Source organism: Suricata suricatta, chromosome 4, assembly GCF_006229205.1.
Source record: "Suricata suricatta isolate VVHF042 chromosome 4, meerkat_22Aug2017_6uvM2_HiC, whole genome shotgun sequence".
NCBI classification, from domain to species: Eukaryota; Metazoa; Chordata; class Mammalia; order Carnivora; family Herpestidae; genus Suricata; species Suricata suricatta.
In genome coordinates this window covers 1,907,315-1,934,247 of record NC_043703.1, presented here as the reverse complement: position 1 = coordinate 1,934,247, position 26,933 = coordinate 1,907,315, and the positions used below count along the sequence as shown (strand labels likewise).

At 57.3% G+C, this 26,933-nt stretch overlaps 1 protein-coding gene and 2 long non-coding RNA genes across 11 annotated transcripts in view; 1 reads left to right on the top strand and 2 right to left on the bottom strand.

Moving 5' to 3' along the window:
- Window positions 1–26,933, top strand: part of ARHGEF7 (Rho guanine nucleotide exchange factor 7) — a 70,872-nt gene that overhangs the window by 36,778 nt on the left and 7,161 nt on the right. For 6 of the 9 annotated variants that reach the window (XM_029936431.1, XM_029936430.1, XM_029936434.1 and 3 more), the window contains 10 exons: window positions 6,325–6,463; window positions 7,162–7,221; window positions 7,750–7,896; window positions 9,871–9,957; window positions 11,804–11,882; window positions 12,035–12,174; window positions 14,721–14,945; window positions 15,972–16,065; window positions 20,294–20,383; window positions 23,086–23,262. In XM_029936431.1, the coding sequence (XP_029792291.1) occupies window positions 6,325–6,463; window positions 7,162–7,221; window positions 7,750–7,896; window positions 9,871–9,957; window positions 11,804–11,882; window positions 12,035–12,174; window positions 14,721–14,945; window positions 15,972–16,065; window positions 20,294–20,383; window positions 23,086–23,262 (1,238 nt within the window). Of the gene's footprint in view, window positions 1–6,324; window positions 6,464–7,161; window positions 7,222–7,749; window positions 7,897–9,870; window positions 9,958–11,803; window positions 11,883–12,034; window positions 12,175–14,720; window positions 14,946–15,971; window positions 16,066–20,293; window positions 20,384–23,085; window positions 24,074–24,154; window positions 25,919–26,933 lie in introns of those variants that run through there. The other 3 variants (XR_003907546.1, XR_003907545.1, XM_029936432.1) reach the window with 3 other exon arrangements.
- On the bottom strand, window positions 20,809–22,233 carry LOC115289308. The gene is made up of 2 exons (XR_003907548.1): window positions 21,616–22,233; window positions 20,809–21,512 (listed from the first exon to the last, which is right to left on the bottom strand). It is a non-coding gene; the product is annotated as an uncharacterized LOC115289308 (long non-coding RNA).
- LOC115289307 overlaps window positions 25,890–26,933 on the bottom strand; it is a 12,194-nt gene continuing 11,150 nt past the window's right edge. The window contains exon 2 of the long non-coding RNA XR_003907547.1: window positions 25,890–26,183. This is a non-coding gene — a long non-coding RNA (uncharacterized LOC115289307). The remainder of the gene's footprint in view (window positions 26,184–26,933) is intronic.

Below are 26,933 nucleotides of genomic sequence, written 5' to 3'. Positions count from 1 at the left end.
GTGCTGAGTAGCATTTTTGAGGTGGAAAACGGTGTTATAGACGTCTCCCTTCAGCCTGGAGCCCTTGGGGCAGTGGTTTGGAGGAGCTGGTGGGATCCCAGGGAGCTGCAGGCTGAACCCAGAGCGCCAGAGCCCCGCTTCTCCCAGTTCGTAAGAGTGGGGGTGCGGGAAGTGTAGCTGGGCGGGCTGCCAGAGATGCTGGGTTGATAATTAGGGCCGGTGTGCGTGTTTACGTATACACTGAGGTTTCACTGCATACGTATATATGTGTGTGTGTGTATATATTTGTACATGTGCAGTTCCGTTTACATATAGTAAAACCTCGGTGTGTGGGCGTAATTCATCCAGGAAACATGCTTGTCATCCAAAGCACTCATGTATCAAAACGAATTTCAAGAACCGTTGACTTGGTTTGGTCATGTGATGTTTGGTGTCCCACACCGCTCGTATTGCAAGGCGTCGCTCCTTTATCAGGTTAAAATTTATTAGCAATGTTGGCTCGTCTTGAGGAACACCCACAGAACACGTTACTCGCAATCCAAGGTTTCACGGTGTGTGTGTAAAAACATAAAATGCCTGGCAGAGAAAATACTTGGTAATACTGCGTGTGCTCTTCACACTCTGAATTATTCTGTGTCCAAAACCTGCAGGGCCGCCTCTCTAGAGCCTTGCCATCTAATGATGTAGCGGTATGTAAATTTAGATTGAAATAAATTTAAGCAAAATTAAACATTCAGACGGACTAGGCCACTTCATGTCCTCGGTCATCGTAAGGGCCTGGCCAGAGAGCAGTGCGTGGAGTGAAGTTGTCATCCTAGGGACTCTGATTGTTTAGCAGTCGTCCGAGCCCTGCGTGAGTGACCACGTGTGGTCTGGGATGGATTCCAGCCTCCTCGCAGGTCCCCCGTCACCAGCCAGGGCTCGTGCCCGCTCTCCACCCCGCACCTGTCGGCATCCGGGCGGTGTGCGGGGGCGCTCAGCCCGTCCGCGGAGCACCCCGGTGCTGTGGGCGTGTTCTGGAAGGAGAATGGAACCCCTTCCACCTGTGAAAATAATAAGCTTAGGGCTGGTCTCACAGGCACACCCTCGGACTGGAGGCCGCTGGCCTCAGCTCTTCAGCCTGGAACAGAGCGCGTGGAACCGCACAGGTTTCCTGCTGGTTTGGGGAGAAAATGCCATGCCTTTTGCCAAGAAGCGGAAGGGGTGGGACAGTGGCTCGGCCCCCGGCCCAGGCTGCTCTGAGCACCGAGGTTCTGTTTCTGCTTCTCGGGCATCAACTTTTAGGAAGTGTGTTAGGAAAATTTTCACAGTGACTTTTGAAAACAGCAATTAAATTGTTTTAAGCCACAAATGAAAGAAATTTTAGTGGCATAAAGGGTATGTATAGTAAATATATATGTGTTAAATTTTTTTAATGTTTATTTTTGAGAGAGAACGAGCGAGGGGGGAGGGGCAGAGAGAGAGGGAGACACAGAATTGGAAGCAGCTCCAGACTCTGAGCTGTCAGCACAGAGCCCAACGTGGGGCTCGAACTCCCGAACCATGAGATCATGACCTGACCTGAAGTCGGATGCTCAACCAACTGGGCCCTTCAGGCCCCCCTAGTTGAGTATATGTTTAAGTTGGTTTATTTTTGAGAGAGAGAGAGAGAGAGAGAGAGAGACAGTGCAAGTGGGGGAGGGGCAGGGAGAGAGGATCCCAAGCCGACCCTGCATTGTCAGGACTCAGGCCCACAACCGGGAGATGATGACCTGAGCTGAAATCAAGAATTGGGTGCTTAACTGACAGAGCCCCTGCCCCCCGTGCCCCCAGTTCTAGTTAAATGGTTAATGAAGTAATTTAACTTAAAGACTCTTGGTAAGCAGGTATGGCTGGGCTATTTATAAACTGAGCTGAGGCTCAGGGGTGGCATCGCATGAGTGTGGCCGGGTCCTGTGGCAGCGGAGGGAGAGCCTCTGGCTCCTTTTGACCTGGTTTGAGCCCTGCCTCCGACTCAGCTGGTGAGCCGTGGGTAAGTGCCGTGCTTTCCCCGGGTTTTAGGGCCCTCCTTGCCAAGTGCCGATTGGTGGGGTTATTGTAGGCAGTACGCAGATGGAGCGGGTCGGAACCGGCTGAGCGAGGCAAGCGCTCCAGAGTGAACACTAACTGCGCCCTGCCCCAGAGGACCTGTGCGCTTGCGTCCTCGGAGCGCTCTCGCGCCCGGGGGCTCCGTGTGCACCGAAAGGAAGGGAGGTCGGGTGTGCAGTGTTGGCGGAAGTCAGCCCCGAGGGACCGCAGCCCCTGTGCCGTTAGGCCTGTCTCCTCGCCCATGTGCAGGGGGCTGCTGGGAGGGCCCACACCTTCCTAAAGCCGGGAAGCGTGTGCGCCCGTGCCTGTCCCCCACCTCCTGGGAGTTAGAATGGCCACCAAAGTTGAATGCAGGGATTATCTCTGCGTTTGTGCGGGTCCCTCAGGAATTAGTGACGCGGCCACGGGCGAGGTCTGTAGAGAGCAGACAGGATGTTAGGGTGAAATTGAAACTCTTTAAAATTCTCACTCTGCCTCCATTTTGTGGGGTGTGAGTCAGGCTGGGAGTATAGCGTGTGGGGTGCACTGTGTTGGGGTTGGTTCTAAATATTTTTCCCTGTAGAAGTGAATTCCAAAGACAACATTTAAAGGGATTCACGGTTCCCAGAACCGTTCAGACTCTGGAGGGAGCTGCATGCGCATAGGTGCTGTCTGTCCTGGTGACCGTTGGTGACCCCCCTGGACCGACGGCGCCGCCTGTGCCCACGGTGACGGGGCAGGCCCTGTCGCGCCCCCACACGGCGCGTTGCGGGGTGGGGATCAAGGCGCGCGGGTGCCCGGCAGGATGTGCTGCCCCTGTGCCCTCCTGAGGTGTAGGGGCAGCGAGGGGCCCCCGCTCTGCCCGCCAGCCCCCTGCTTCCCCAGTGTAAGCCGGAGCTCCTGGCCGCGTGCTCGGCCCGCTCTGGCGCCTTGGCCGTCACCGGTCTGCTCCCGCCACGCGGGCGCCGTGCAGGGGCCGCGTTTACAGCTCAGTTACCCTGTTTTTGTGTTGAGGACGATGTTGAAGGATTGATTCATTGTACGGATTTGAGGTGTTAAAGTCTGTATTTGCCATCGTGTGACTGCGCGTTGTGTTTGAGTTCTGCGTGTGAGCCTTGGGAAGGCCTACACCGGCTGCCAGTGCTGCGAAGTGGAGCCTGGGCGCCTCTGCGTTGCCACCCGAGTGGAGGTGTGTCGGGGCTGCCCGGCTTGGACGAGTTAGGTAATGCAGTCTGTAAAATGAGGTTTGTCTTTCTTCCCCGGCACTGTGATTGTTGACTTGGTGCTTGGCTGCGTGGTAGTTCTCTGTGTGCGTGTCCCTTTGGTGGCGGCCCCAGTGTCCTTCCAGTCACCGCGGAGGGATGTGCTGTGTAGGGCTGGTCGCCAGCGTCCGAGAAATTAAGCTGAAAGGACCGCTGTCTCCCCGAGGTCGCCGTCCCAGCTCTCTGGGGTTTTTATGCCAGATGTAAAATAAGACGAAACACAGTCTAAAAAGACCTAACTGCACATGCTCCTGCATTCTGGGATCATGGATGTCGGAGGAAGGGACTTTGGTTTGCATAAATTTCTCTTAAGTTCTTAGTGTTTGGGTGTTTCTGGAGGGTGAGGAGTAGAACTTAGTTCTGTTACTTTTTCTCTGCCTTAAATAGAAAATTTCATACCTCATATCAAAAATGACTATCCTGAATGGACTTTCCTGTGGTTTTTCCTGTGGTAGGAGGGGCCCTGCATGGATTTTATTTAAAGGAGCTTAGGGGCGCCTGGGTGGCTCAGTTGGTTGAGTGTCCGGCTAACTTGATCTTGGCTCAGCTCATGATTTCACGGTTTGTGGGTTCGAGCCCTGTGCCAGGCTCTGAGCTGACAGAATGGAGCCTGCTTGAGGTTCTCTCTGTGTCTCTTTGCCCCTCCTCTGCTCATGCAGTCTCTGTGTGTCTCTCTCTCAGAAAAACAAAGGAGTCAAAATACACTCCTGGTACCGTAAAGTTCCGATTTTACAGGGCTGCGCTTAGTCAGTTGTCCAGCACTTAGAGAAATGCTGGTAACATGCGTTCCTCCTCCGAAGCTGTTTTTGCACCCTCCTGTGCGGGGGCGGGGAGGGCGGGTGGAGGAGACGGGCATTGCTGAGGAAGCAGGAGTGAGGCGTGTGGCACAGGCCCCGTGTGTGAGACACAAAGCATTTATAGTCAGAGGGGCCAGACCCCAGGCTCCCCGGCCCTCCTCGGGGTCAGCCTCCACCCCTTCCAAGGAGGACAGAGGCCTCCTTCTCCCTGGGTGCCCTTCCTCTGTGGACGGGCATGCTGAGGATGCTGTGTGGCAGCCCCGGGATCGCTGCTGGGGATGCTTGTCCGGGAGCCTTCGTCTGGTGCCCTCCCTTCCTCCCCGCCCTCCATCTATGCTGAGCAGAGGGGAGTGGCGGGGAGCGGGGAGGGTCCGCCTGGGAACACGCCTCCGTTGCCCACCCCCCTGGCGGGGAGAAGTCTGGTGGAAGGAGGGAGGAAGCACACAGGCGCTCCCGGGGCTGCTAACAGAGCCCCGTGGCGCCTGGTGTAGACGCTGGACCACCACCCGGCCAGGCTTCTGTCCTCGAAGCCCCGGGGTTTCCCCGGCAGAACCATCCTCTGAAGACCGGAAGTTCCCTCCGCAGTATGTTGAATCGTATCTTAACGACGACTTTGATGGCTTTAAGTTGTGTCACCACGAAGGGCTGAGTTACAGGAATGAAAATCATTTTCTCATCCTTGTAAGAATGTTCAGTTTTCATAACTAGGGTTATATGAAACCTTTCCCCATTTTTATAATTTGCTTTGACTTTGATAATACCTTCAAAACGTGTGCGTGTGTTTGTGTGGGCAGGCTGGTGGGCGCTGCCCCCCGCACTGGTCCGTGCGGCTCACAGTGTGGCCACTGCCGCTCAGCGTCCCATGTGTGACCAGGCCCCCTGGTTTTCGTAAGCCCAAGTTCAGGGAGCAGTAGCTTTCTAAAGAAGTCTTGCAAACATAAGAAACGTAAGACTAGCTTCATATGATTGATTCATTTGTTTTCAACCTGAAGTGTGAAATTTTTTATTTCTGAGTTGGTTAAGTGAACCACTTTTCCCTGGTAGGTGTGACCCCGGAGTTGACGTGAGGTCACCTGCGGTCGGATAAGAGGCGGGCTGTGCCAACACCGATTCTCGTGTTGATGTTTCCAGTGTGAGCTCCGTTCAGTTGAACTGTAGGAAACTCGTGCTCCTGGCTTTTGAACTGGCAGTTTCAAGTGCTCTAGCCTAAGTGTGCTGTGTGTGTTTTCACCAGGGGCCCTTAGTGTGGCAGGTGGGTGGGTGTGGCTGAGGGGCGGTGAGGGGATGGAGGAGGTGCGGTCAGACCAGGCAGCCTGGCTGAGGACTGATGTGCCCAGTTATTCTGAGGGTCTTCACGTTTCTTGGCTTCATGTGTAGTGTTCTTCCCAGCAGGTGATGTGGGGGCTCAGAGGTCACCCTGCTCTGCGCAGGGCTGACTGAGCTGGTGCCTGCCCGTCCCGCTGCCTGTCTGACCCTCACTTCCTTGTCTGCAGTGGCGGGTGAGGCAACAGTGAGGAACGCAGGTGGGGCTCCCAGCCTGGACCCCCAATGTCCTGTGCACTAGAGATGCAGGTGCCAGGGCTCCTGTCCTCAGCATGAGTCCTGATGGGCCGGTGCCCGAGTGTGGTGCTCGCTGCGGCACGCCTGGCCCGCTTGAGTCATTCTCGATGCCGTGGCTGTTGAACTGGAGCATCTGGGGGAATCCCGAGTGCACGGTCGTGGAGGCCTCACGAGGGCCTTGCTGGCTGTCGGGGTAGGTGAGCAGTGGAGGAGGGGGCAGGAGTGGGAGAGAGGCAGGCACAGTGTTCAGCCTTTGGGATTTCCAGATGTGCGTCCGGTCTCCCCGTCTGCAAGCGCAGCGCTCTGTAGCCGCGGCTGAGTGAGGCGGTGAGGTGACGGCGGCGGCCGCTGCGCGCAGAGTGCTTCGGGCTGCGGGGCGGCCTCCTGTGCGCCCAGAGCGTCCGCGCCCCGGTTCACGTCACTGTGGCCGCGAAAGCCTCTGTTGCACCAGCTCGAGGGACCCAGAGGAACGGTCGTCTCGCTGGGCTGTGCACGAGGCTCGCTCGCGGCGTTCCCGTTCGGCGTCTCGGTGTAGCCGGCGCCGGCCTGGCTCCAGGCACGCGGAGTCAGAGGCCTCACTGGCTGGCAAGCCCGGTGCCACCGGCGGGGCGGGCATCCTCGCGGGCCCTGACCGCCGCGCCGTCGCTCTGTCCGCTCAGCGAGCAGCTGGGAGAGTTCATGGAGACCAGAGGCGCCAGCAGCCCCGGCATCCTGGTGCTGACCACCGGCCTCAGCAGACCGTTCATGCGCCTGGACAAGTACCCCACGCTGCTCAAGGAGCTGGAGAGACACATGGAGGTACCGCCCGCTGCCCCTCCGCGGTCAGGGAGGCTGGCGGCTCTGCCGGCCGGCCCAGCAAGCGGGTTTCCGCAGGGCTTTTCACTTTTGGGGTTTTCAAGCCGGTTCTGTTAAATAGTAAGTTTTCTCCTTCCCCTCCCTCTACAAAATTCCATGCCCTCCTCCATCCCCGTCACGCATGCTGCTGTGAGAAACCTCTCCAAAAGCTGTAAAACGTTAAGCTCAGTGTCCAGCAGCACTGAGGTGCCCCGTTAGGAACGCTTGGGCACAGATGGTAAGTCGTGTTTGTACAGTAAGAGGAGGGCAAGACCCCCTCAGTTCGCGGTGGGTGTTCATCATCTTGAACGACAGACTGCAGGCCTGACGGACTCCCGGCTTCGAGCTGCTGTGTGTGGCTGGAGGTCGGTGACCCGTCCCTGTGAGGGGAGGCCCTGCGGCCCCCTCCTCGCCACCCCCTCTGCTCTGTGGTTCCAGAGCCTCCGTGAGGCCGGCGCGGGGGGGACGTGCGCTCCCGCCGTGGGCCTGTGTCTTCTATCCGCGGGTCCCCCGACGTCCAGCGGGCCCGCGGGACAGACGGCACCTCGGGGCTGAGGCAGGCGGGCCTGTTGTGGGTCAGGGTGGTGTCACGCTGGTCTCTAGAGTGCCTTTTGAAGAACAAGTTTGCCTCACAAAGCTCATGGTGTTTCTTTTATTCAAAGGATTATCATCCAGATAGACAAGATATTCAAAAATCCATGACTGCCTTCAAAAACCTCTCAGTAAGTGATTAAGCATGTTTTGGTTCCCCCCCTCCAACATTACTGTGACAAATGTAGAAAAATTTATTCCCTAAAACAGTCTGGTGAGAAAAGAAATCGAGAGCGAGAGTTTGGATGTGCTCAAGTACAGAGTAGCCCCCAGTTCACTCACACGGTGGTGAACTCACACGCTTCACGGGGCTGTGACACCAGGAAAAGGATCGCCCGCCTTTAAAACGGCATCGCGTGATCGATGCTGTGGCCCCTCAGGAAGGCCCTGCTCTGCGGGCCGGGTCTTCTCTGAGGGCGAGGTGGGCCCACGTGCAGCGCGCCCTCCTGGCCCTGCTCGGTCCCTTCCCGTCCGGTCTGCTCTTCTTGTAGGAGCAGCGGGATCTGCTGTGCTGCTCTGAACCCCTTTCTCATTCCAGAGCTCTTGATTCCGTGTGTGAATTCAACCTTCCCGCTGCAGCAGATGCCGTGTCTGAGTCCCGTGGCCGGTTCCTGGGACTCTGGAGCCCCGGGCCCCTGACCGAGGTGTTGTGTGTCCAGGCCCAGTGTCAGGAGGTGCGGAAGAGGAAGGAGCTGGAGCTGCAGATCCTGACGGAAGCCATCCGGAGCTGGGAGGGGGACGCCATCACGACCCTGGGCAGCGTGCTGTACATGTCCCAGGTCATGGTCCAGTGTGCCGGGAGTGAGGTACGCGGGGCCCTCCGGAGCGGCTAGGGACACAGGTGGAGGGGCGGGCGGCCACGGAGCCGGTGCGGCGCCTGTTTGGTCTCCGGTCACGTTGTTCGGGAAGCATTCAGGTGCCCTGGGGAGAAAGGGGGCTGAGCTGGATGTCATTGTGTTAAGTGTAATTTGTTTGGTAAATGCTTTGTCAGATTCCTCAGCGACAGACAAGAAGGAAAACACTTAAGAATGTTATGCTTTTGTGATCATGTAATGGATTTTAAGTTTAATAGGATTCTTTTATCCTAATTTGTCATCTTTTATCCTTGCTGAACGTAGAAGTGGTTTCTGGTATATCGGGGAGGCTTCCCTCACCATGGACTTGACTGGTTCGGGTCCAGCCAGGAGGAATTACGATCAGTCTGTGTCCGCTAAAGGCGGCATCCGGGCAGGACCACTTACACCCCCGACATTCCCCAGAGCAGTGTGGGTGCCCCTGCCTGGCCCGGCCTGCCCGCCACGGGCATACTAGGAAGTCCGGCCCGATGCTTCGGGTCTTTGTGCCTTTTCTGCTCGCTCTCCTGGTTGGCAGTTTCTTGTGGAGATCTGTGGTCTCGTGGGTTTGGGTGAAGTGAGAGGTAAGACCAGGATCTTGTGTCACCGCCTCGGATTTTGCTGCGCTACATGTTCACTGGGCCACTGAGCACGTCTCTTGGGGCGTTTCTTCCTACTGTGTACGTGTACAAACACCAGTAACAGTGCGATCAAAACATGCTCGTGACTCGCTTCCACACATGAAACTCTTAGGACTGTGAGAAAGCAGACCTAACTTCGATAGGGGACCCTAAGAAGTTATGACTGTCTTTCCTGCTTTGACCAAAAATCTTACCAGAAACCATGTTTTACTCACGTCCTTCTAAACTCTGGGAAATGTTTCTTTAGTGTTTGAACAGTGTTTTCTTCAGAATACTAGATCCGTAGAACAGTGCGAGGGGCTGCCCACGAAGTGGCTCCACGTTAGGACTGAGAAGGGGCTGAGCGGTGGTGCAGGTCTCCTCGTGGGGGGCCCTCAAGCCCTGCGCGGGGGCGTCTTCATGAACAGAGGGTGAGAGGGGCCGTGAGATGAGCTCAGAGTGCAGGGCCTGTTCCAAGGACACTTTGCGGGCGGGCGACATCGAGGAGGGGCCTGAGGAGCCCGTGTCCCGACCTGGGCTTCCGTGGGCCGTGTGGACGTGGTGGCTGGGGAGGGGCCGTCTGCTGGCCTCAGCCTCCCTCCACGTTCCTGGGCACTTGCTTTTTTCCCCCTCTCACCTTATTGAAGCAAATGGTTTTTAATATAAGTGCTTTTCAGTCTTCCGTGTAAACTAGGTAAGGTTTACAGCATGGATGAACGCTTGAAGGGAGGTGTCAGGAATCACCGAGTTGAAGTTAACACTTTATACCCTGCCCTCCCGTTTAGCGTGGAAGGCCCACCTGGCCTCCCTCACAGCCCGTAAACTTGACAAGTTCTATTCTCTGTCAACCACCAGAAGGAGAGTTTAGATTAATTAAAAAGAGTTAATGGCAGGGCTGAACTCCTTTAACCAGCTTTAAAAATTTTTTTTTTAACATTTATTTATTTTTGAGAGAGAGAGCATGAGCAGGGGAGGGGCAGAGAGAGAGGGAGACACAGAATCTGAAGCAGGTTCCAGGCTTCGAGCTGTTAGCCCAGAGCCTGACGTGGGGCTTGAACCTACAGACTGTGAGATCATGACCTGAGCCGAAGGTGGATATCCGCTCAACCAACAAAGCCCCCCAGGCGCCCTTTTTTGTAAAAAAGATGTTACATGGGCTACTGTTGAGTCTAAGACTTTATCATAATTCTGTTTCTATTTAATTTAGCTCATAAACTTGGTAGAAAGATGGACACACAGATTACGTTTCGTAAGGCGGAACGTAACACAAAACACATTTGTGTGTTTTGAAACCAGTCGCTTGGATTTGTTTGCCCTTTTCCATCAGGAAAAGAACGAGAGGTACCTGCTGCTCTTCCCGAACAGTTTGCTGATGCTGTCCGCCAGCCCCAGGATGAGTGGCTTCATCTACCAGGTAAAGGGCATTGTGGGTTTCCACGCTGTGCTTCACTGCGGGTCTGGAGTCCGTCCCGGGCTTGTTTTGGATCTTGGATGGAGGACGACACGTGTCCTCGTGTGCTGTGCGTGGTGCTGCATGGATAGTGTCACGTGGTCCAGTGGGGCACATGCAGCCGGTTTCCGTGTGACTGCAGATGTCCCCATGCTGATCCTCGGCGAGCACGGGGGGCGTCCAGGGACCTCTGCAGGGAGGGCACAGGCTGGGGTGACCCGCCCGAGTCCTGTCTTTGTTGCCCCTTCTTTCCTGGCCACCGTGGTGCCTGGTGGGCACGGAGCCGGGGACCCTGGCTGAGGCCGGCGACACACCTAGTAGAGAGTGATCCCAGAGCTTGTGTCTGGCCGGGACACAGACACAGAGAAGTGATCCCGTAGCCTGTGTCTGGCCAGGACACGGAGAAGGCGGCCAGCTGGCGTGAGGAGGACACGCGAAGCGAGAGGTCTGGTGTCTCCCCAGAAATGGAGCCTGTGGCGTCAAGTAGCTTAGTTTTTCTGAGAGCTGATTCTGGCCTCACCGCCCGTTTTCTGTGACTCGGAGCAGCCCGCGCTCTCCCGCTTGTTCCCGGGCCTGGCCAGTCCTCAGTCCCAGCGCGCTGCTCCGTGTCGTCCCAGAGACGCACATGCGTGGGCCCTGAGTCCCGGGTGCTGGTGGCGTGTGCGCGCCTCTGCAGAGAGCTTGGTCCCCAGAGGGGGGGTTGTCACACACGTACCCCAGAAGGAGCACCGTACACTTGATGAAGCTGACGTGTATAGTAGGCCCAGCTGTGCTTCCGAGTTCGTGAGTGTGCTGCTGGACAGGCGCCTGCCTCGGCTCCTCCAAATCAGCAGCGCCCCCTCACCGGCGGCCCCGCTAAACACAAAGCCGAGTCCTTTCTGCCAGCGCACTCTGGCTTCGTGCATTGTACCCGGAGAGTCTGGGACCGGTTCTGCCAGGGCAGGCTTGGTACCCTGCTACTTCGCCCTGGGCATTGGCGTCACCATGCCGGGGGGGGGGGGGGGGCACCCTGCCGCCATCCGGCCCCTGCTTTCCCGTTGTGTGCATGGTGGCCTGGGAGGGGTGTCGAGTGCTGTGACCGTGGTTGGTGCATTGTCAGCATCCACATCAGGCTTTGAGGGACGTGGAGAAGCATCGAGTCCAAGAATGTGCGTGCACCAGTGTTGCTGCAGGTTAAGCACGTGCTGTGGCTGCCTTTCCTCTAGAACTTCCCGGAGCCGCCACTGCAGCTGGGAGCACGGAGGCGAGGAGGCAGGGTACAGTGGCTTCCCAGTGCCTCTGAGCAGAAATGCCCGGCACCGTCTAATGTGCCACCTGCCGCCCTTGTGGACGGGCACCCTGCTTGCGCGGATGGGCGGGCAGCTGACCTGTGTACTGTCCATGGGAGCAGGAGCGCCCAGCCGGCCGCGCCCCCGCTGGGCCCCCGCAGGCCCCTTCCCCTGCCCAGTTGCGGTGTGGCCCTGCGCTCCGCCGCTTCCCCGGAGCCTTGGCCGTTTTTCGCCTCCTGCTGTTGGTGGTGGTTTGCTTGCAGCCCGATGCAACTCGGAAAAGCATCAGATACAATTTGGGTTTGTTTTGGACCTTACTGCACCTCACTGTTGGCTCGGTTTTTGTTTTATTGTGGTGTTATGGTTTCTTATTTGATGCAAAAGTCTGTAATACACATGCACACGGCAGCAGTCAGAGAGCTGTTTCACTTGACGGAGTTCTGCTGCCCTTTCTAAAATCATTAATACTTGTTTTGATAACCGTACCTTCTCTGCTAGAAAAGCACTAATTGTTTTTTTTTGGTGGGGGGGATCTTTTTTAGGGAAAGCTACCAACGACAGGAATGACAATCACAAAGCTTGAGGACAGTGAAAATCATAGAAATGCATTTGAGATATCAGGTGACAGGCACAGACTTGTGGCCGCTGTGTGTCCGGGGGTGAGCGGCCGCTCGCCGTGCGTGTGCGCGCTGGGGCCGGGCCGCCCGACGGCGGTGGGGGTGTGTGCAGGCTCGCCGCCCGCCCGCCCGCGACAGTGTCTCTCTCCCCCGCAGGGAGCATGATCGAGCGCATCTTGGTGTCGTGCAGCAGCCAGCAGGACCTGCACGAGTGGGTGGACCACCTGCAGAAGCAGACGAAGGTCGCCTCTGTCGGCAACCCCACCATCAAGCCCCACTCCGTGCCATCGCACACTGTAAGGACCCCGCTGGGGGGGGGGGGCAGGGTGGCGTCAGCACGCGAGCAGGTGCTGTGGAGCACCATCCGCAGGCGGGGCAGGAGGACACATTCGGGCCTGCGTTTCTCTGGGGATCCGGGCAGGTCCCTGTCGCGCAGCTGACGGCTCCTAGGTGGTGCCTCCCCGCATGCGGTTTGGTGGCAGGCGGCTCGGAGCTGCCTCTGCTCAGGGGGGCCTAGGAGACCAGCTTGCGGGGGTTTTCACCTAAAACCTCAAGAACTGCCCGTCCAGGTGTGCTTTTGTGTTTTCCTGAGAATCTTAACTGTACTTGTTGCATCAGAAAACCCAAATGTTTATGGTGGTCCAAAGGGCAAGGGGCGCCTGGGTGCCTCAGCTGGGCATCCAGCTCCTGATGTCGGCTCAGGTCGTGATCCGGGTTTGTGGGATCTTGGGATCAAGCCCTGGGTGGGGCTGCTGCGCCTTGAGCACGGGGCCTGCAGCGTGTTCTCTCTCCCCTCCCGCCCCTCCCCCCATGCACTGTCTCTAAAATAAGAACATGATAAAAGGGTCAGACACACGTGGAAGGCTCTAAAAATGTGGCTTTTGACTCATTGTTTTGGTTTCAGGAGATCCATTTATCTTCTTAGAAGAGCTAACCAGCTCTTTGACTTTGTAAAGACTTAAACATTTCACAGAACCTCAGCACAAAGTGTCCGTGGAGTTTAAAACTGACCCTTAGGTGTTTTGTGCTTAAGATGCTGGACTGCAGTTTCTCGTGTGCTCCTCCTCCTCAGTGATAAAGTACACGCGCCTCCCCTCAGATGACCTGGGGCACACTGATTCTCAGCCTGCGTCATGCGGCCGTGAGCTTTATTCGGACTTTGCTCTGTGTGGCTCAGCCCTGCGTCCACATCCGTACCGCTGCCGTGCTCGCTTGGGAACCGACTGCGGCCAGCATTCCTTTTCTTCTTCTTTCTTTTTTTTTTTTTTGATATTTATTAATTTTGAGAGTGCATGCATGAGCGGGGAGGGGCAGAGGGAGAGGGAGAAAATCCCAGGGGGACTCCGCGCTGTCAGCACAGAGCCCGATAGGGGACCCAAGCTCACAGAACCGTGAGATCATGACCTGCGCCGATACAAGATTCGGGTGCTTAACTGAGTGAGCCCCCGGCGCCCCCGGCAGCGTGGCGTTCTGGTGAGTTTTATTGTACTCGATTTCTCTGGACAGCAGCAGGTGGAAAGTAGCCTCCTAGTTTTGCCAGTGCTGCATTTTGAGTGGCCCTGCCAGTTGTAACTTCTCCGTACTGGGAGAAAAGAATGCTATAGCCACTCAGCTTCCAGGGAACTGACTATATTGCAGAGCTGCTGTGTGTGCCCGGGTGCGTCCTGAGGGGACGTGGTGGTCAGGACTGCGTCACGTCCCTGACCCCCGCAGCGCGAGTCCACGTCAGGGAGGACTTGGCTCTCGACCGGCAGTGTGCCTCACGCACAGGCTTCTCCAGGGCTGGGCGCCCCTCGGAGGGGCTTATCTCCCCCCACTCGGAGTCTACCGTGAAGAGTCTCACCGAGGCACAGCCCGTGGAGAGACCAGTCCAAATAGGACGGCGCTGTGACTGCCAGAGGGGGGACGTTTGCGGTGTCCTCCTCCTGTGAGCGCACGGGGCACGTAGGCGGGCACTGCGCCGGCCCCGGAGCCCCACGGTGCCAGCCGGTGCCAGGCTCCTCGCTCAGCATGTCCCACGTGGGCAGTTCTTGTGAGTGACGGCCTCACTCTCTGATTTCCAGCACCCAGAACACTCGCTCTCTATGAAGCCTTGTTCTTTTGGGTAGTTCGAGGTCATGGGCTGATTTTGAGTATTCTTGAACATTTTTGCATTTATGTCAACATGATTGAATATTTTCAGTTTCTCCAGGAAGATAAACCCTATCATTCTCCCAAAAACTAGATTTTATATAACTTTATTTTTATTAGGGCTGACTTTTCTGAGAAAGCACCTTGCTCTGTACTAGGGATCGGCGGGCTTTTCCTGTAAGAGGAGAATACTTTCAGTTCTGTGGGTGGTGTGGGTTTTGTGGCAGTTGTTGCTTAGCTTTACAGCCGCGCTGTGTCCCGGGAAGAATTACTCATGTGTTCATTCGTTTATTTAACGAGAACAGCATTTGGCTCTAGATTCGCCTACCCTTAAAACACCAGGCGGTAAGGATGGGACTGGGGAGAATGACCCTCCCCGCCCTCCACGTTTTCCAGGACAAGAAACGCCTGTTCTCGTAAAAATTGTCATCGTGCTCAGGGGAACCCTTTGTGCGGGGTCCTCCGCGGCAGATGGGGGTGGTGGTGGGCGCCGGGCTCTGGGTCCCCGCACCCTGCTGCTGCCCCCCATGCTGACCCGTCGCGGACGGACAGGCATCCCGGCAGTTGCCTGCTTGGGATTGGAGAGTGAAGAAATGACGGCAGCGTGGGGGTTTCGCCCTGGGTGTGTTTGAGGAATGTGCGGAGCCTCGTGGGTCTGGCTGAGGGACCCCGGTGACGGCTGTCACGTTCCGCCATCCCCTCTGTCCGCCAGCTCCCCTCTCATTCCATCGCCCCGTCCGGCAAGCACGCCGACAGCAAGCCTGTGCCCCTGACGCCCGCCTACCACACGCTGCCGCACCCCTCCCATCACGGCACTCCGCACACCACCATCAACTGGGGGCCGCTGGAGCCTCCGAAGACCCCCAAGCCGTGGAGCCTGAGCTGCCTGCGCCCCGCCCCGCCCCTGCGGCCTTCGGCTGCTCTCTGCTACAAGGAGGTGAGGTCTGAGCGTGGCCGTGGTGAGTCCCGAAATCCGGGAAGTCCCACGTTTGTCTGTGATTCTGTGATGTGAGGAAAGTGCTAATCGCCGGCGCACTGCAGCCCCGCCTTGCGGTGCCTTCACCAGCGGGCCCGGCTGCCCGCCACCCAGAGCCGGGCCCAGAGGGCTCCCTGGGGCTCGCCGCCTCTCAGCCTGCACGCACCACGCACGTCTCGCTCGTGCTGGGCTTGCTTACCTCTGGGCTGCTCTGCTCGACCCCAGGGCCCTTCCCCAGGCCTGAGTGAGGGCTGCCCGGGACCCCCGCATTTGTCTCCGGAAGCTGTTGGCGACCGAGAGCGCGCATGCCCAAGGAGAGTGGCAGAACGCGGCTTGCCCGGTGCTGGAGTCCTCCGCTCCCGAGTCCGCGGGCAGTGCCCCGCACTTCCGCACCAGGCCGCCTCCGCTAACGCTGCTTTCAGGAAAGGAAACGTCTCAGGAAGAGTGCTCTGAGGGGTACTTGACTTGAGGAGTCTGGCGATTGCAGTGCTGGGTGGGGTGCGTGTGAGCCAGGGCTGAGGCCATGGGTCCTGGTACACTTCACGTCCAGCCGAAGTCCCTTTCATCCAAGGACCTGGACCCTCATCCTTACGGCCTACAGAGGCACTACGTAAATTATAGTCTGTCCTTTATGGGCTTTTGTTAGTTAATTTTGTTGGTTAGGACCTGAGTCTTGCTGGTGGTCACAGGCCCAGGACCGAGGTGTCTTTGCCGTGGGCAGTTACGGGACCGGGACGCCTCCTTGGCGCGAGGTCCTGGAGCCCCGACTGGTTGAGTAGCGGGAGGGCTCTGTCGGCGCTGCGGCCTCTTGCTGTCACGCCGGTGCCCGGCAGCTGGCTGGGACAGTGCAGCGGGAATGACGTAGGAGGTCTCTTCCGTGAGTGGCTCAAGTGACTTAATGTTTCACGCCGTCAGCTTGCTGGTGCTCCAGGAAAAAATCGTGCCTTTGGAATTTGTTGGAATGTCTTTTCCTTTTTCCTTCCCTAGGATCTTAGTAAGAGTCCGAAGACCATGAAGAAGCTGCTCCCGAAGCGCAAGCCTGAGCGGAAGCCTTCGGACGAGGAGTTCGCCCTGAGAAAGAGTGAGTGTGCGCAGCGTGTTGGCGAGCACACGGGTGTGTCCTGGGCCTGGTGTTCGCGGGGTAGGGACACGGCTGATGGCTTTCCGAAGACTTGGGACCGGTGTCGGGGTCCGGGCCTGGGTGTCCCGTCTGTCAGGGCGCGATGGCGGCAGACTGGCCCAGGAGCGGGAGGGCTGCCTGGCGCCCCCTGGTGGGGCTGCTCGCGGACCCTCGTCCTGGGAGAGCCGGGCCAGGGGTGCCCTCCTTGCCCTGTGGTTTGCCCTGTCGGGGACCGTGCCCCCTCGCTGCACGGCTGCAGCCCTCCATCCTCCCCTGCGCTTGTCCCCTCCCCCACCGCGGCCTGGGCACACCTGTGAGACACAGCAGTGGTGCTGGTTCTGCACGCGATTTCCCGTCAGCCTTGCACGCACGTGGGGCCCTGCTGATGGCGAGCAAGCAGAGCCCTTTTCAGAAGGCGGTGGCTGGGCAGGTGGCGTGTGCGCGTGCCCACCCGCCCGCTCCCGCTGCCAGGCCAGCTTCCGGTGTGACGGGCGGGAGGGCCTTGAAGGGCGGCAGGATGCGGCGGGCTCTGCCTCCTCGCCTCGCGGTGCCTGCCCGCATACGGACCCCTTGTTCCCCAGGCGCCCGGGTCCTGGCACCGGTCTCCCTAACTTTCCGTAGTGTTGTTCCTCTTGGCCTACTCACTGGGGCCTTTCCGGGATTCACCCATGCGTGTGGGGAGCGAGGTTTCTGGTCAGGACGTGCGTATGGCTGATACCGGCCCAGGGAGGGGCCGCTTGGGTCAGAGGCTCTGCAGGACCCCTGGAGCCCGGGCAGCAGCACTTGGACCCTTTCTGCCACGCATGGGGCTGCTGTCCCTGGTGGGGGTGACGGGCTGGGAGGCTGTTCCACAAATGCAGTGTCCCTGCCACACTCCCTCCCCCCATTTTGGGCTCACAGGGCAGGGGACGCCCAGGACGCCCACCAAGGTTGGTGAGAGGAGTGTGGTCTCGGGGCTTCGGAGCCCGCGTTTGGGAGGTGCTCCCTCCTTCAAGCGGCTTATTCATATGACGCCTTCTCCCCACACTCCTAACCACCCTCCCCCCCTCCCCCCCTCCCCTTCCCATCACACTGTTTGCCTGTCGGGTCTCCTGTTTCTCCGGAAAGGTAGCTCGATGGTGGCAGCAAGGAGCGCTGCAGCCCACTCGGGAGGCGGCGGGGCGGGAGGGAGAGGACCCCGCAGGGGCTCTGGGCAGAGGGGCCGCTGCGGTCCTGCTGTGAGCCGCAGCCGTGCAGGGCCTTGGTCTGACGGGGTCCTGCTGACTGCTGTGCCTTGGGAGGCCATGCCGTGACGTGGCTGAGGAGGGCAGGGTGGCCTGGTGGGTGAGGGCGCTGTGGACGGAGTGCAGATTTTCTTTTGAAGTTTATTTTGAGAGCGAGCAAGCGAGCAGAGGAGGGGCAGAGGGTGGGGAGAGTGAGAGTCCCAAGCAGCCTCTGAGATGTCAGCGCAGAGCCCAACTCGGGGCTCAAACTCACAAACTGTGAGATCATGACCTGAGCTGATGTCCGACACAACTGACTGAGCCCCCAGGCGCCCGGGGTTCAGATGGTTCTGAAGAGGGAGCTACAGCTGTGCTGTCTCCCCTGGGGGGCGCTCGCATCTGGAGACCTTTTCAGTCATCACCACGGGGTGTGGGAAGGGCCGCCGTTGCAGGGGTGACGGCCGGGATGCCACCGCTCCCTGCCGTGGAGCCAGGTTTCAGGGACCCTCCTCGGGAGGGGGGTGCGGAGCCGGAGACGGGGACTGGGGCTGGGCAGGGCGCAGGCGCTCGGAGGGGCCAGGAGGCAGAAGGAGAGCCCGGCGCCCACGGGGGAGGAGAGGCTCCCTCCGTCTGCCCGCCGCCTGCTGTGAGCCTTTGCGTCACGCGCCGGTCCCCGAAGCTGCAGGGGTCTTCGTGACGTTCTGAATCCTGAGTTTTTCTCGTCCACGGACGGCCCATGCCACGCCAAAAATGTGTGCTGTCCTGTTCGTAAACCCCCTCTGACATTTGTGAGCAAAGGAGGCTTGGGGGTGGCCGTGGACCCTCCGTCCTGGGGGACCAGCACCCGGGGGGCGGCCGTGCTTTCCCTGGGCGCTGGGTGATGTGCACACTTCCCATCCGACGGGTGATCTGACCCGATGGTGCGGACCGGCTGCCCCACGTGGAGATCGCCCTGCTCCGGGCGGAGGGGGCATGGCCTGCCCGTGGGGTTCAGCAGGTCCTGAGGGGAGTGAAGCCTTCTCTTCCCCTGTGGGAGAGGCTCGTCATGGAAGCGCGGGTTCCGTGTCAGTGACTTTTAAGTGCATTTCTCAGTAGCTCTGAAACTCTCGGTGCCGAGATGCTTTTCTTCTTCGTAGTGGGGTGACACATGATGCCGTGTTGGTGTCAGGTGTCGGACGTGGGGACCGGATGAGTCTGTACGCTCTGTGCTCGCCGCAGGTGCTGCTGCCGTCGGTCACCGTAAACGCCCCCACGACTGTTCTCGCTGTCCCTGTGACTTAGTCACTCAGTAAACGCTGCCACACCGTGTGTGTTCTGTCCCCGTGACTTAGTCAGTCTGTAACCAGAAGCCTGGACCTCCCGCTGCCCACTCCTCAGCCCATCAGCCCTCTGCATTCCCACGTCTGGTTTTGCTCTCTGTGGACTCACTTGCTTTTATCTTGGATTCCGAGTGAGACCTTCTGTTGTTTGTCCTCCTCCATCACACTTCTGTCACTTAGCACAGTACTCTCCAGTCTGTCCACGTTGTCACAAATGGCATGATCTCATCCTTTTTACGGATGCATAATACTCGTGTGTGTGTGCGTGCGTGCGTGTGCACACCGCATCTTCCTCAGCCATTGTTTGCCTTCATGTCTTGGCTGTGGTAACGTTGCAGTAAACATATAGATGCACAGACATTTTCACAGTAGTGGTTTTGTTTTCTTGGGGTAAATTCCCAGTAGTGGAATTATTGGTTCGGATGGTGTCTTGAGAAAAACACCTAATTCCAGACCTCAAGGTGGACTACGAAGCTGTAGTGACCAAAGCACCGTGGTCCTGGCACACAGACAGACGTCTGGATCAGTGCACAGAGCAGAGCCCCAGGTACACCCTTAATTCTGTGGTCAGTCGACCCGAGGCAGCAGAGGCAAGAATAAACAATTGGGAAAATGACTCTCTCTCCAGCAAGTGGAGCTGGGAAAACTGGCGCGCTTCATGCAGGGCCTGAAGCTGGACCGCTTCCTCACCCCTACCCAAAAAGGAACTCCGAATGGATTAAAGAGCCTAAATGTGAGACCTGAAGCCACAAAACTTCTAGAAGGTATCACACTTCTGTTTTTTGGTAGAGTGTATGTGGCTGGCTTTGATACCTTACTGCCCTAAAGTGGAGAGGCTTTCTACAGCTTGTAAATACTTCAGCCTTCCGTTCTTCCACGTCTTTGCCAGAGTCGGTGAGCCTTTTAAAATATACGTCCATACGTAACCTCTTAGAGTATACACAAAAAATACGGAAAACTTAGTAATTCAGGAAAGAGAAATAGTTCAGCCGTAGGTTCATGTGAAGTATGAAGTGTCCAGGACCGATAGCACTCGCTGCTGTTAGTCTGGAAGAATCTGTCCTCCTCCATGCCTGTGGTCTGAGTCTGGGTGAAGCCAGGGTCTGGAGGAATGCTGTGTGGATGGAAGAGCCCATGGTCTGAGTCCTCCAAGGTGTCGGTTATCCTGGATGGAAGCTTGAGCCCAGGCGCGGGGATCGGAGGAGACGCTCTCTCCAGAGTTTTCCAGGGTTGTGCCTGTCTTCAGACCCGTCAGCTGTGGCACCAAGCTGTCCTTCCCTCTGTCCCCATCAGCACTGGGCATGGTCCGACTTTTCGGTCAGGCTTATGTGAAAACCTGATACTTTGTTTTAACATTGTACTTCTTAGTGACACTCCTGTTCTTTTCTCACGGTGTTCTGGTGTGAATTGCTGGTTCCTTGTCCTTTGTTCAACTCCAGGGTGGGAGGGATCTGGTTTTTCTTAGGGATTAGTAGGGATTAGTAAGGCAGCTTTTATAGATTGAGGATATTAACCTTTTCTAGATATGTTACAGATAAAAAATACTTAAACCTTTTGAATATAAACTGCTTCATAAATTTTGGAAAACTGTTATTTGACAAGAAAATACATTTTTAGATTGTGACATGCACTCGCCCTTAGCTCACTTGTGACGTGCTGTCTTGACAGGCACAGCAGCTTTGGAAGAAGACGCGCAGATCCTGAAAGTCATCGAGGCCTACTGCACCAGCGCAAAGACGCGGCAGACGCTCAATTCGAGTAAGTTCCAGGGCAGCTGGCTCCGGGGGGGGGGGGGGGGGGGGGGGGCGCAGGACCGGCCGGGGTTGGTGTCCATCTGCTTGATGGCATGTGGGGGCGGCCCTTGGGGACTGATGCTCTCCTGGCACACCCTGGAGAGTCCCAGGGGGTCCCGAGTCCCTGGGTTGCCGCCCTGGGTCAGAGCTATCAGAGTGTGGGGCCCAACAGCGTGCCCCGCCGGGGAACCTTGCCGTATTAGTTCTGCCAGAATGAATAGAGCTTTCTCCTGCTTAGAGAAGACGGATTTAGAAGACAGCAGATTGGTTCATTAACGTATTGGTGTGATAGTGGGACTTAGGATTCCTAGAGTTGTCAGAAATATAAACCAAGAGTGAGGCGTTTTTAGGCCCGTTTTTTTTAACGCTGCATTTAAAAATCGTTTGGAAGTAGATCTCAACTAATTTATTGGTCGATCTGAGCTCCAACCACTGTATTTTTCCGTATCTTTATGAAGCACTAGGTTGTAGTGAGAAAAATCTTAGTCCGTTTGGACAGGAGAAAGGTGGGCTCCTGCTGTCCCTCCCTTGCCGCAGTGGCCGCAGTGGCGGTGGAGAGCAGCCCGGGGGCGGGGACGGGGACGGAGGGGTGTGTCCTGCACGGTCCTTTCTAGGTGGGCTTTATGGTTTCATTTTTGTTTTGTTTGACAACTGGATTTATGTGTTCTGGCATAGAAACTGGTTTCTGTTGGATTTTGTGTTTTGGGTTCCCTTTCCACACGGACTTTGGAACATTGCTGACCTCGGCTTCCTTGCCCCCACCTTAGTGTGGCGGCTCCCGTCCGTGTCCTGGATGGTGTTAGACTAATTCTGAAAAAAAGGGATTTTTACCTGCTTTAGCTGTTTTTAAGATGGTGACAGCGAAGAAGGCAGGGCTGGCAGGATTGCACCCCAGAGGGCACCTGCAGACCACCTGGAAGCCCCCCTGTGGCCTGATGGCCACGTTGAGACTTGTCTGGGTGTGCCTGGTGAGAAGGCTTCTTCACCGTGACCGGTCAGCAGGACGGGAGAGACGCAAAGGCCCCATGGCGGTGGGCGTCAGGTCCAGCGAGCATTTGTGAATCGAGTTTGTCATCTTTTGAGATAATGGTTTCCTGCATTTGATAAGAAACTGTTTTAAGTAATCAGCCACGTAAGATGTGGACATAGTGTTTTGGATTTTAAATTTGAGATTTTAAAATTCTCAACTTGAATTACCTGAAATAAAATCTTAACCCGGTAGTCCGGGTGCGCAGGCCGGAAACCGGAGCTGTGTGTGTACGTGCTTGTGAGGGCCTCGTGTATCCGTCCGGGGGACTGGGCCCCGAGGCATGCCCGTGCCCTGCCTGGTTGCCTGGAGGGGGTGGCCCGTCGGTCACGGAGATTATTTGTCGTCTGCGTTACGTGTCTCCATGTCTCCTGTGCGAGGAAGGCGCTGCACGATACGTTGGTTTTTGTTTTCGGCTGATGTCATGGGCTAGGCGCTCTGGGGCCCCGTGCGCACAGTCCTCTGGGGCCGTAGCCCCGGCGCTGGTGACCAGGCGGTAGGGGCAAGGCTGTGTGGCAGCTCACGGCGTGGGGCATCTCCGAGCAGGCAAAGCCCACTCCTCTCAGCGTCCGTGTGGGTGCCAGCAAGGTGTTTGTTATAAGCCGGACGTCCTCAGCACCGACTCCTGTCTCGAGGAAGCAGCGGCCTTCGTAGGCCCCGGGCCGGAGCGGAAGGGATCCCGAGGGGCCTCTGCTCGCCGGGGCCTGGGGGCGGCGTCGGTTCTGAGCAGGAGCAGGCCTCCAGAGGCCTGGTGGCCGCAGTGTGGCTGTGCCCTCGTCTGTCACGCAGCGCCCCGCAGCCTGCATGCCCCGCCCCGCCGCCTGGCCCGGGCCCTGCCCCACGTGCGGCCCCTCTCGCTCACCGCTGTCCTCGCATCTTGTGTCCTGTGTCTTCTGTCGCCTCCTGTTAACACAGTGGCTCTCGGTTCATCGTGTCGCTTGCCCGCCAGCAAAGGGTCTGCATTGGGGTTGAGAGCGTTCGGACAGGCCTCCCCCTTCCCCGTCCCCCGGCTGAGCTCCGAGGGGCGCTGCGCTCGTGGGCAGCGCGGCAGCAGGAGGGGCCCCCAGGGGTGCGGGCCCTGTCTACCCCTCCTCCGCTCTGAGGCTTTACGGTGGTGGTCGTTCATAAGGTAAGTGCAGACCCATCGCCAAGGTGAGCTGAGTAAGGAAGTCAGAAATCCCTGGGAACGCTTTTGCTTCAGTGTATCCGCCTACAGAATAGGAGACCGTTTCCAATTAAACGCCTCAATGGTGTCTTTTACAAATGTCATCAATGAGACTGTTTGCCAGTGGAATGGAGTAGCTTACTTTGAAACGTCTGTAGCACGAGCTGTGGACGTGGGCTTACGCGAGGGCTCCTAGCCAGGTCTGTAGAGAGAGACAGTGTGCAAACAGTACTGCGGCTGAGGTTTATTTAAATCTACCTTTATGCTAAGGGTTGTGCTATTGAAACCCACCGTAAATAAGGAGAAATGAACGTTGTTGCCGTTTTTTAACAATATTTTCTCTTTCCCTTCTCTTCCCATCACCTTTTGCTTTTGTTTTCATGTTTTTGGTTGTGGCTCTTCCTGTCCGTCCCTCCCACCTCCGCCTGTCCCTCCGTCCCTCCGTCCCTCCGTCCCTCCGTCCCTCCCGTCTTAGCATGGCAAGGCACTGACCTGATGCATAATCACGTCTTGGCCGACGACGACCAATCAAGTCTAGACTCCTTGGGTCGTCGCAGTAGCCTTTCCCGTGTGGAGCCCTCAGACCTCTCGGAAGACTCTGACTATGACAGTGTATGGACAGCCCATAGTTACAGGATGGGTTCTGCATCTCGTAAGAGCTGTTGCTCCTATATCTCCCACCAGAACTAACGCGCCTCTGAGCTTTAACCAATGCGTGTTGTATCGCAGCCTGCTTTCCTTAGATGTTTTCTTGCTGTTCCTTGTCTTTTATGTGATATCTTAACAACTTTTGAGAGCGTTTCTGATACTTCCCATTGTATTTTGTGGAGGCCCAATTGCCAATTTGACCCTCCATTCGAGTCGCTGCTGTTGAAAGAGACGGTGTGCCCACGCGGCCCGGGCCCGCGGCTCCTCCTCCGCGGCCAGGGGCGCTGTCACAGCTCTGAGTGGTCTGGGTGTTTATTCTCAGTGTAGCGACGGTCTCATTTCTTCTTGGACACAGCTGTATGGACCCTTTTATATTTTATACTGAAACCACACAGGTTTGTGACCAATGAACGACACAGGAGGTTCTGGCCGCACGTGGGACCCACGGACAGAGTAGTCGTGGGGACGGGAGGCGGCGGCGTGTAGGCAGAGGACCGGGTTCGGTGCAGACCCTGTGCTCTGGGAGTCCTCAGGCACTCGGTGGCCACGGAGAGCCAGGTGGCGGGTGGGGTCGGCAGGGGCTCTGCCCGTCCGTGCACCACACATGGCTGTCCTGTGTCCCCGTTTGCCCGTGGGCGGGGGGTCGTCCAAGGGCCAGGTGCTGTCCGAGCTCAGACCCTCCCCTGCGTCATGACGCCACCCTCCCCTTACCCGGAGCCCCTCCCCGCGGAAGATTCAGTGCAAACTCTGATGCGCGCAGCCTCTGAAGGTGTAATGGGACTCCGTTCAGAGCGGTACTGGCCGCGCCCCGCAAGGTGAGTGCTTGGCTTCAGCCCCAGCCTGGCTGCCCCCCGACATTCCCATTACGTTGCCTGTCATGGACGCTTTGTTTTCAGCTAGTAGCTGCCGTGCAACTCTGTTTACAGCAGCCCGTCCTGCGTGGCCTCCTTGTGTGGCTGGTGGCCGCCTGCGTCCCCCGGACACCTGAGCTGCCGTGTAACTGGCTTAGAAGACCCTGGGTCCGGAGGGGCTCCCGCACCTGCCTGGGATTTGTTGTCAGGGGGTCTCACTGCCTCCCGCAGATGAACTTCTGCTCCAGGAAGAACTGCATGTGACGCGTCGCATTCAGTTGGGGCGCCTGGATCCACATGTGGTCGCTGCCGCGGTGGAGAAGCGTCCGCGCACGCGTGCTTTGCTCACTGCGCAGTATTCAGACCGGCTCCAGAAAGCCCAGCGCCGGGACAGGCGGGGCACGGCCGGGCGTGCTCTCGGGGCGGCCGTGGCTTCTCCCGTCCCCCTCCCCCGCCACCGCGTGCACTGCCGGCCCTCGCTCGCACCACACCCCTGCCGGCAGCCACCGGGCGCCGTCGCTCTCCACCCGGAGGGGCTGGTGGCCCCGCAGTGGCCTGGTGCTGAGGGCGTCAGCTTGACCGCGTGCGGGGAGGCCGTGAGGAGGCCCTGGGGTTCCAAGCACGTCGGTTTCCGCGTAGCTGCTGAGCTGTTCACGCCATCTGGAGAGTTCCTATTTTTATATCAATTAGTTTCAATTAGTATAAGAAAGTGGAGGAGCAATCTTAAGATCAGAGCCCAGTATTAGCCCACAGTAGAAATGGGGTTTATATATGGTCAGCCAAATAGCAGAGGGAAATGGGGAGAGACGGAACCATGAAGTTCATGAGCGAACTTAGAAGCAGCGGTTTTATTTTGTGTCCGTACAGCAGTCCCCTTTCTGGTCATCGTGTTAGAGCGTCCTTTAGTTGGCTCTGAGGCTGTCATTGGTGTGGTGGCCTGGGCGCCTCTGCCGGGCCTGAGTGGCCGCGGGCCGCCCGAGTCGCGGGCTGCGCCCAGCACGGCGGGGATGCCGTTAGTTGTTGCACTTGGGTTTTCCATATTGCCAAGTATCCCTGGGGTCCTCCTCCTGAGCTGTCCCCTTTTGCCGGGGTTTAGCCCTCCCCCATCCATCCTCGGCTCTCCTAAAGCCACATGGGTGGGGGTCCCGCTGCCACCGGGGTCATGCGGGACCACAGCCTGACCTGCGGTTGGTTGTTCGGGCTCGTTGTGTCTGCACCATTAGCTCCCATGACCTGGTTGGAAGTGTCAGTGCCACGGGCTGGAGGCGGCCCCCGGGTGCAGTGGTGACGTGGCCCCGGGACTGGGGGGGGGGGTGGTGGCTGGGACTTGCCCCTGAGGAGCTCCTGTGGTGCGGAGAGACTGTCTCGTTTGTGCGGCTCTGTCCTGGCCGTGTGCACAGCCGGTGCTGTAGCGAGAGGGTGAAGACCCTGAACCCACAGGTAGGTGCGGGCTGTCCTGGGCCCTGGGCGGGGCCTCCGCAGTGTTGCCATTGACTTTACACTTGCCACAGTATATAAGCTATATTAACTATGTGTTTTGCGTAAGGTTGCCAAAACACAGTCATGTGTAAATAGTGGTATAAGACCTTGAAAAAAATCTATATATTGTGCTTTTTTCTCTGTGAACGGGAAAGCCATTTCTAGTGGGTGACTGCCATTTGAAGACCCCATTGGATGTGAACCTGATGTTGCATTGTATTGTATGGTATGCATATTACTGTTTGTGGTTGCCTACGGCAATGACGTGTGTTTTATAATCTGGAAAAAGACATCTGTTCTGTACAGTTGAAATAAATTTTGCATTTGCTAGCCTGTGGCTTTTAATCTCTGTTGCCGGGGGGCGCGGGGAGCAGCCCAGCTTGTCACCGTGTGATGGCACCGCGTCCTGCTGAGTCCTCCGGAGGAAGGCCAGCGAACGGGACGCTTGCTCCTGCTCTGAGAGAGAGGTGCGCCTCGTGGAGTAAATGTTCCAGGCAGAATGGGCCGCTCCTTACACAGTTTTATGCCATCTGTTTCCAGCATGTTTTCTGTCGCTGGAAGGTTTGTCTTCAGAAAGCAGCACTCTTGGTTTTTTCTGCATAAATGGAAAACGCAGCTTCACTTTAGTAGTGTTTTTTGGTTTTGCTTGATTTCTTAGTCCCTTTTTCTTTTCCTTAGGACTAAGGTCAGTTTTAATGTTTTATAAAGTGCACGCCCAGCTGGCTAAGGGGAGAGAGGCGTCAGCAAGGTCCAAAGGGTAAACACCTGTAAACTGTGCCCTAAAGAGATTCCTCACATTTTCCCAAGAAAAAAGTTACAATTCTTTGATAGCCAATAAATCACGAATTGACTTTTTGGATTTTATTAGGTAGGTTTTGAAAACCTGTAATATTTTCCTTCGTTCTGGAAGTTCAGTTCCAGCTGAGTATAATTAGATACAGATTTTTAGAAGAAAGATTATGAATTTGAGGAGTTATGGGCGTTTGGCCACAAACCTACCAGACAGCTGGCCAGACGGGCACATGGTCTTTTCTGGCAAACTTAACGCTGTTTTTAGGCGTGTGATGAAGGCCGGTCCAGTCACGCACAGACGTGTCCACCCCACGCGTGTGCCCTGGCGTTGACCTGGCCGTGTGTCCGAGCGGGTGGCTCTCCGAAGCGGAGAGGTGCCCTGGGCTCCGAGCCCCTGCTCTGTGCTGCCCGGGCAAGTCCTCTGTGCGAGTGTTCCGCAAAGACCCGGGGGTCCCGGAGGACCTGTATGTGTGGGAGGGGGCAGGGGTCCTCGTGTCTCCAGCTTCTCAGTCACGCCTCTCAGGGAGCCAGCTCCTGGTCCCCGGGCATCCCC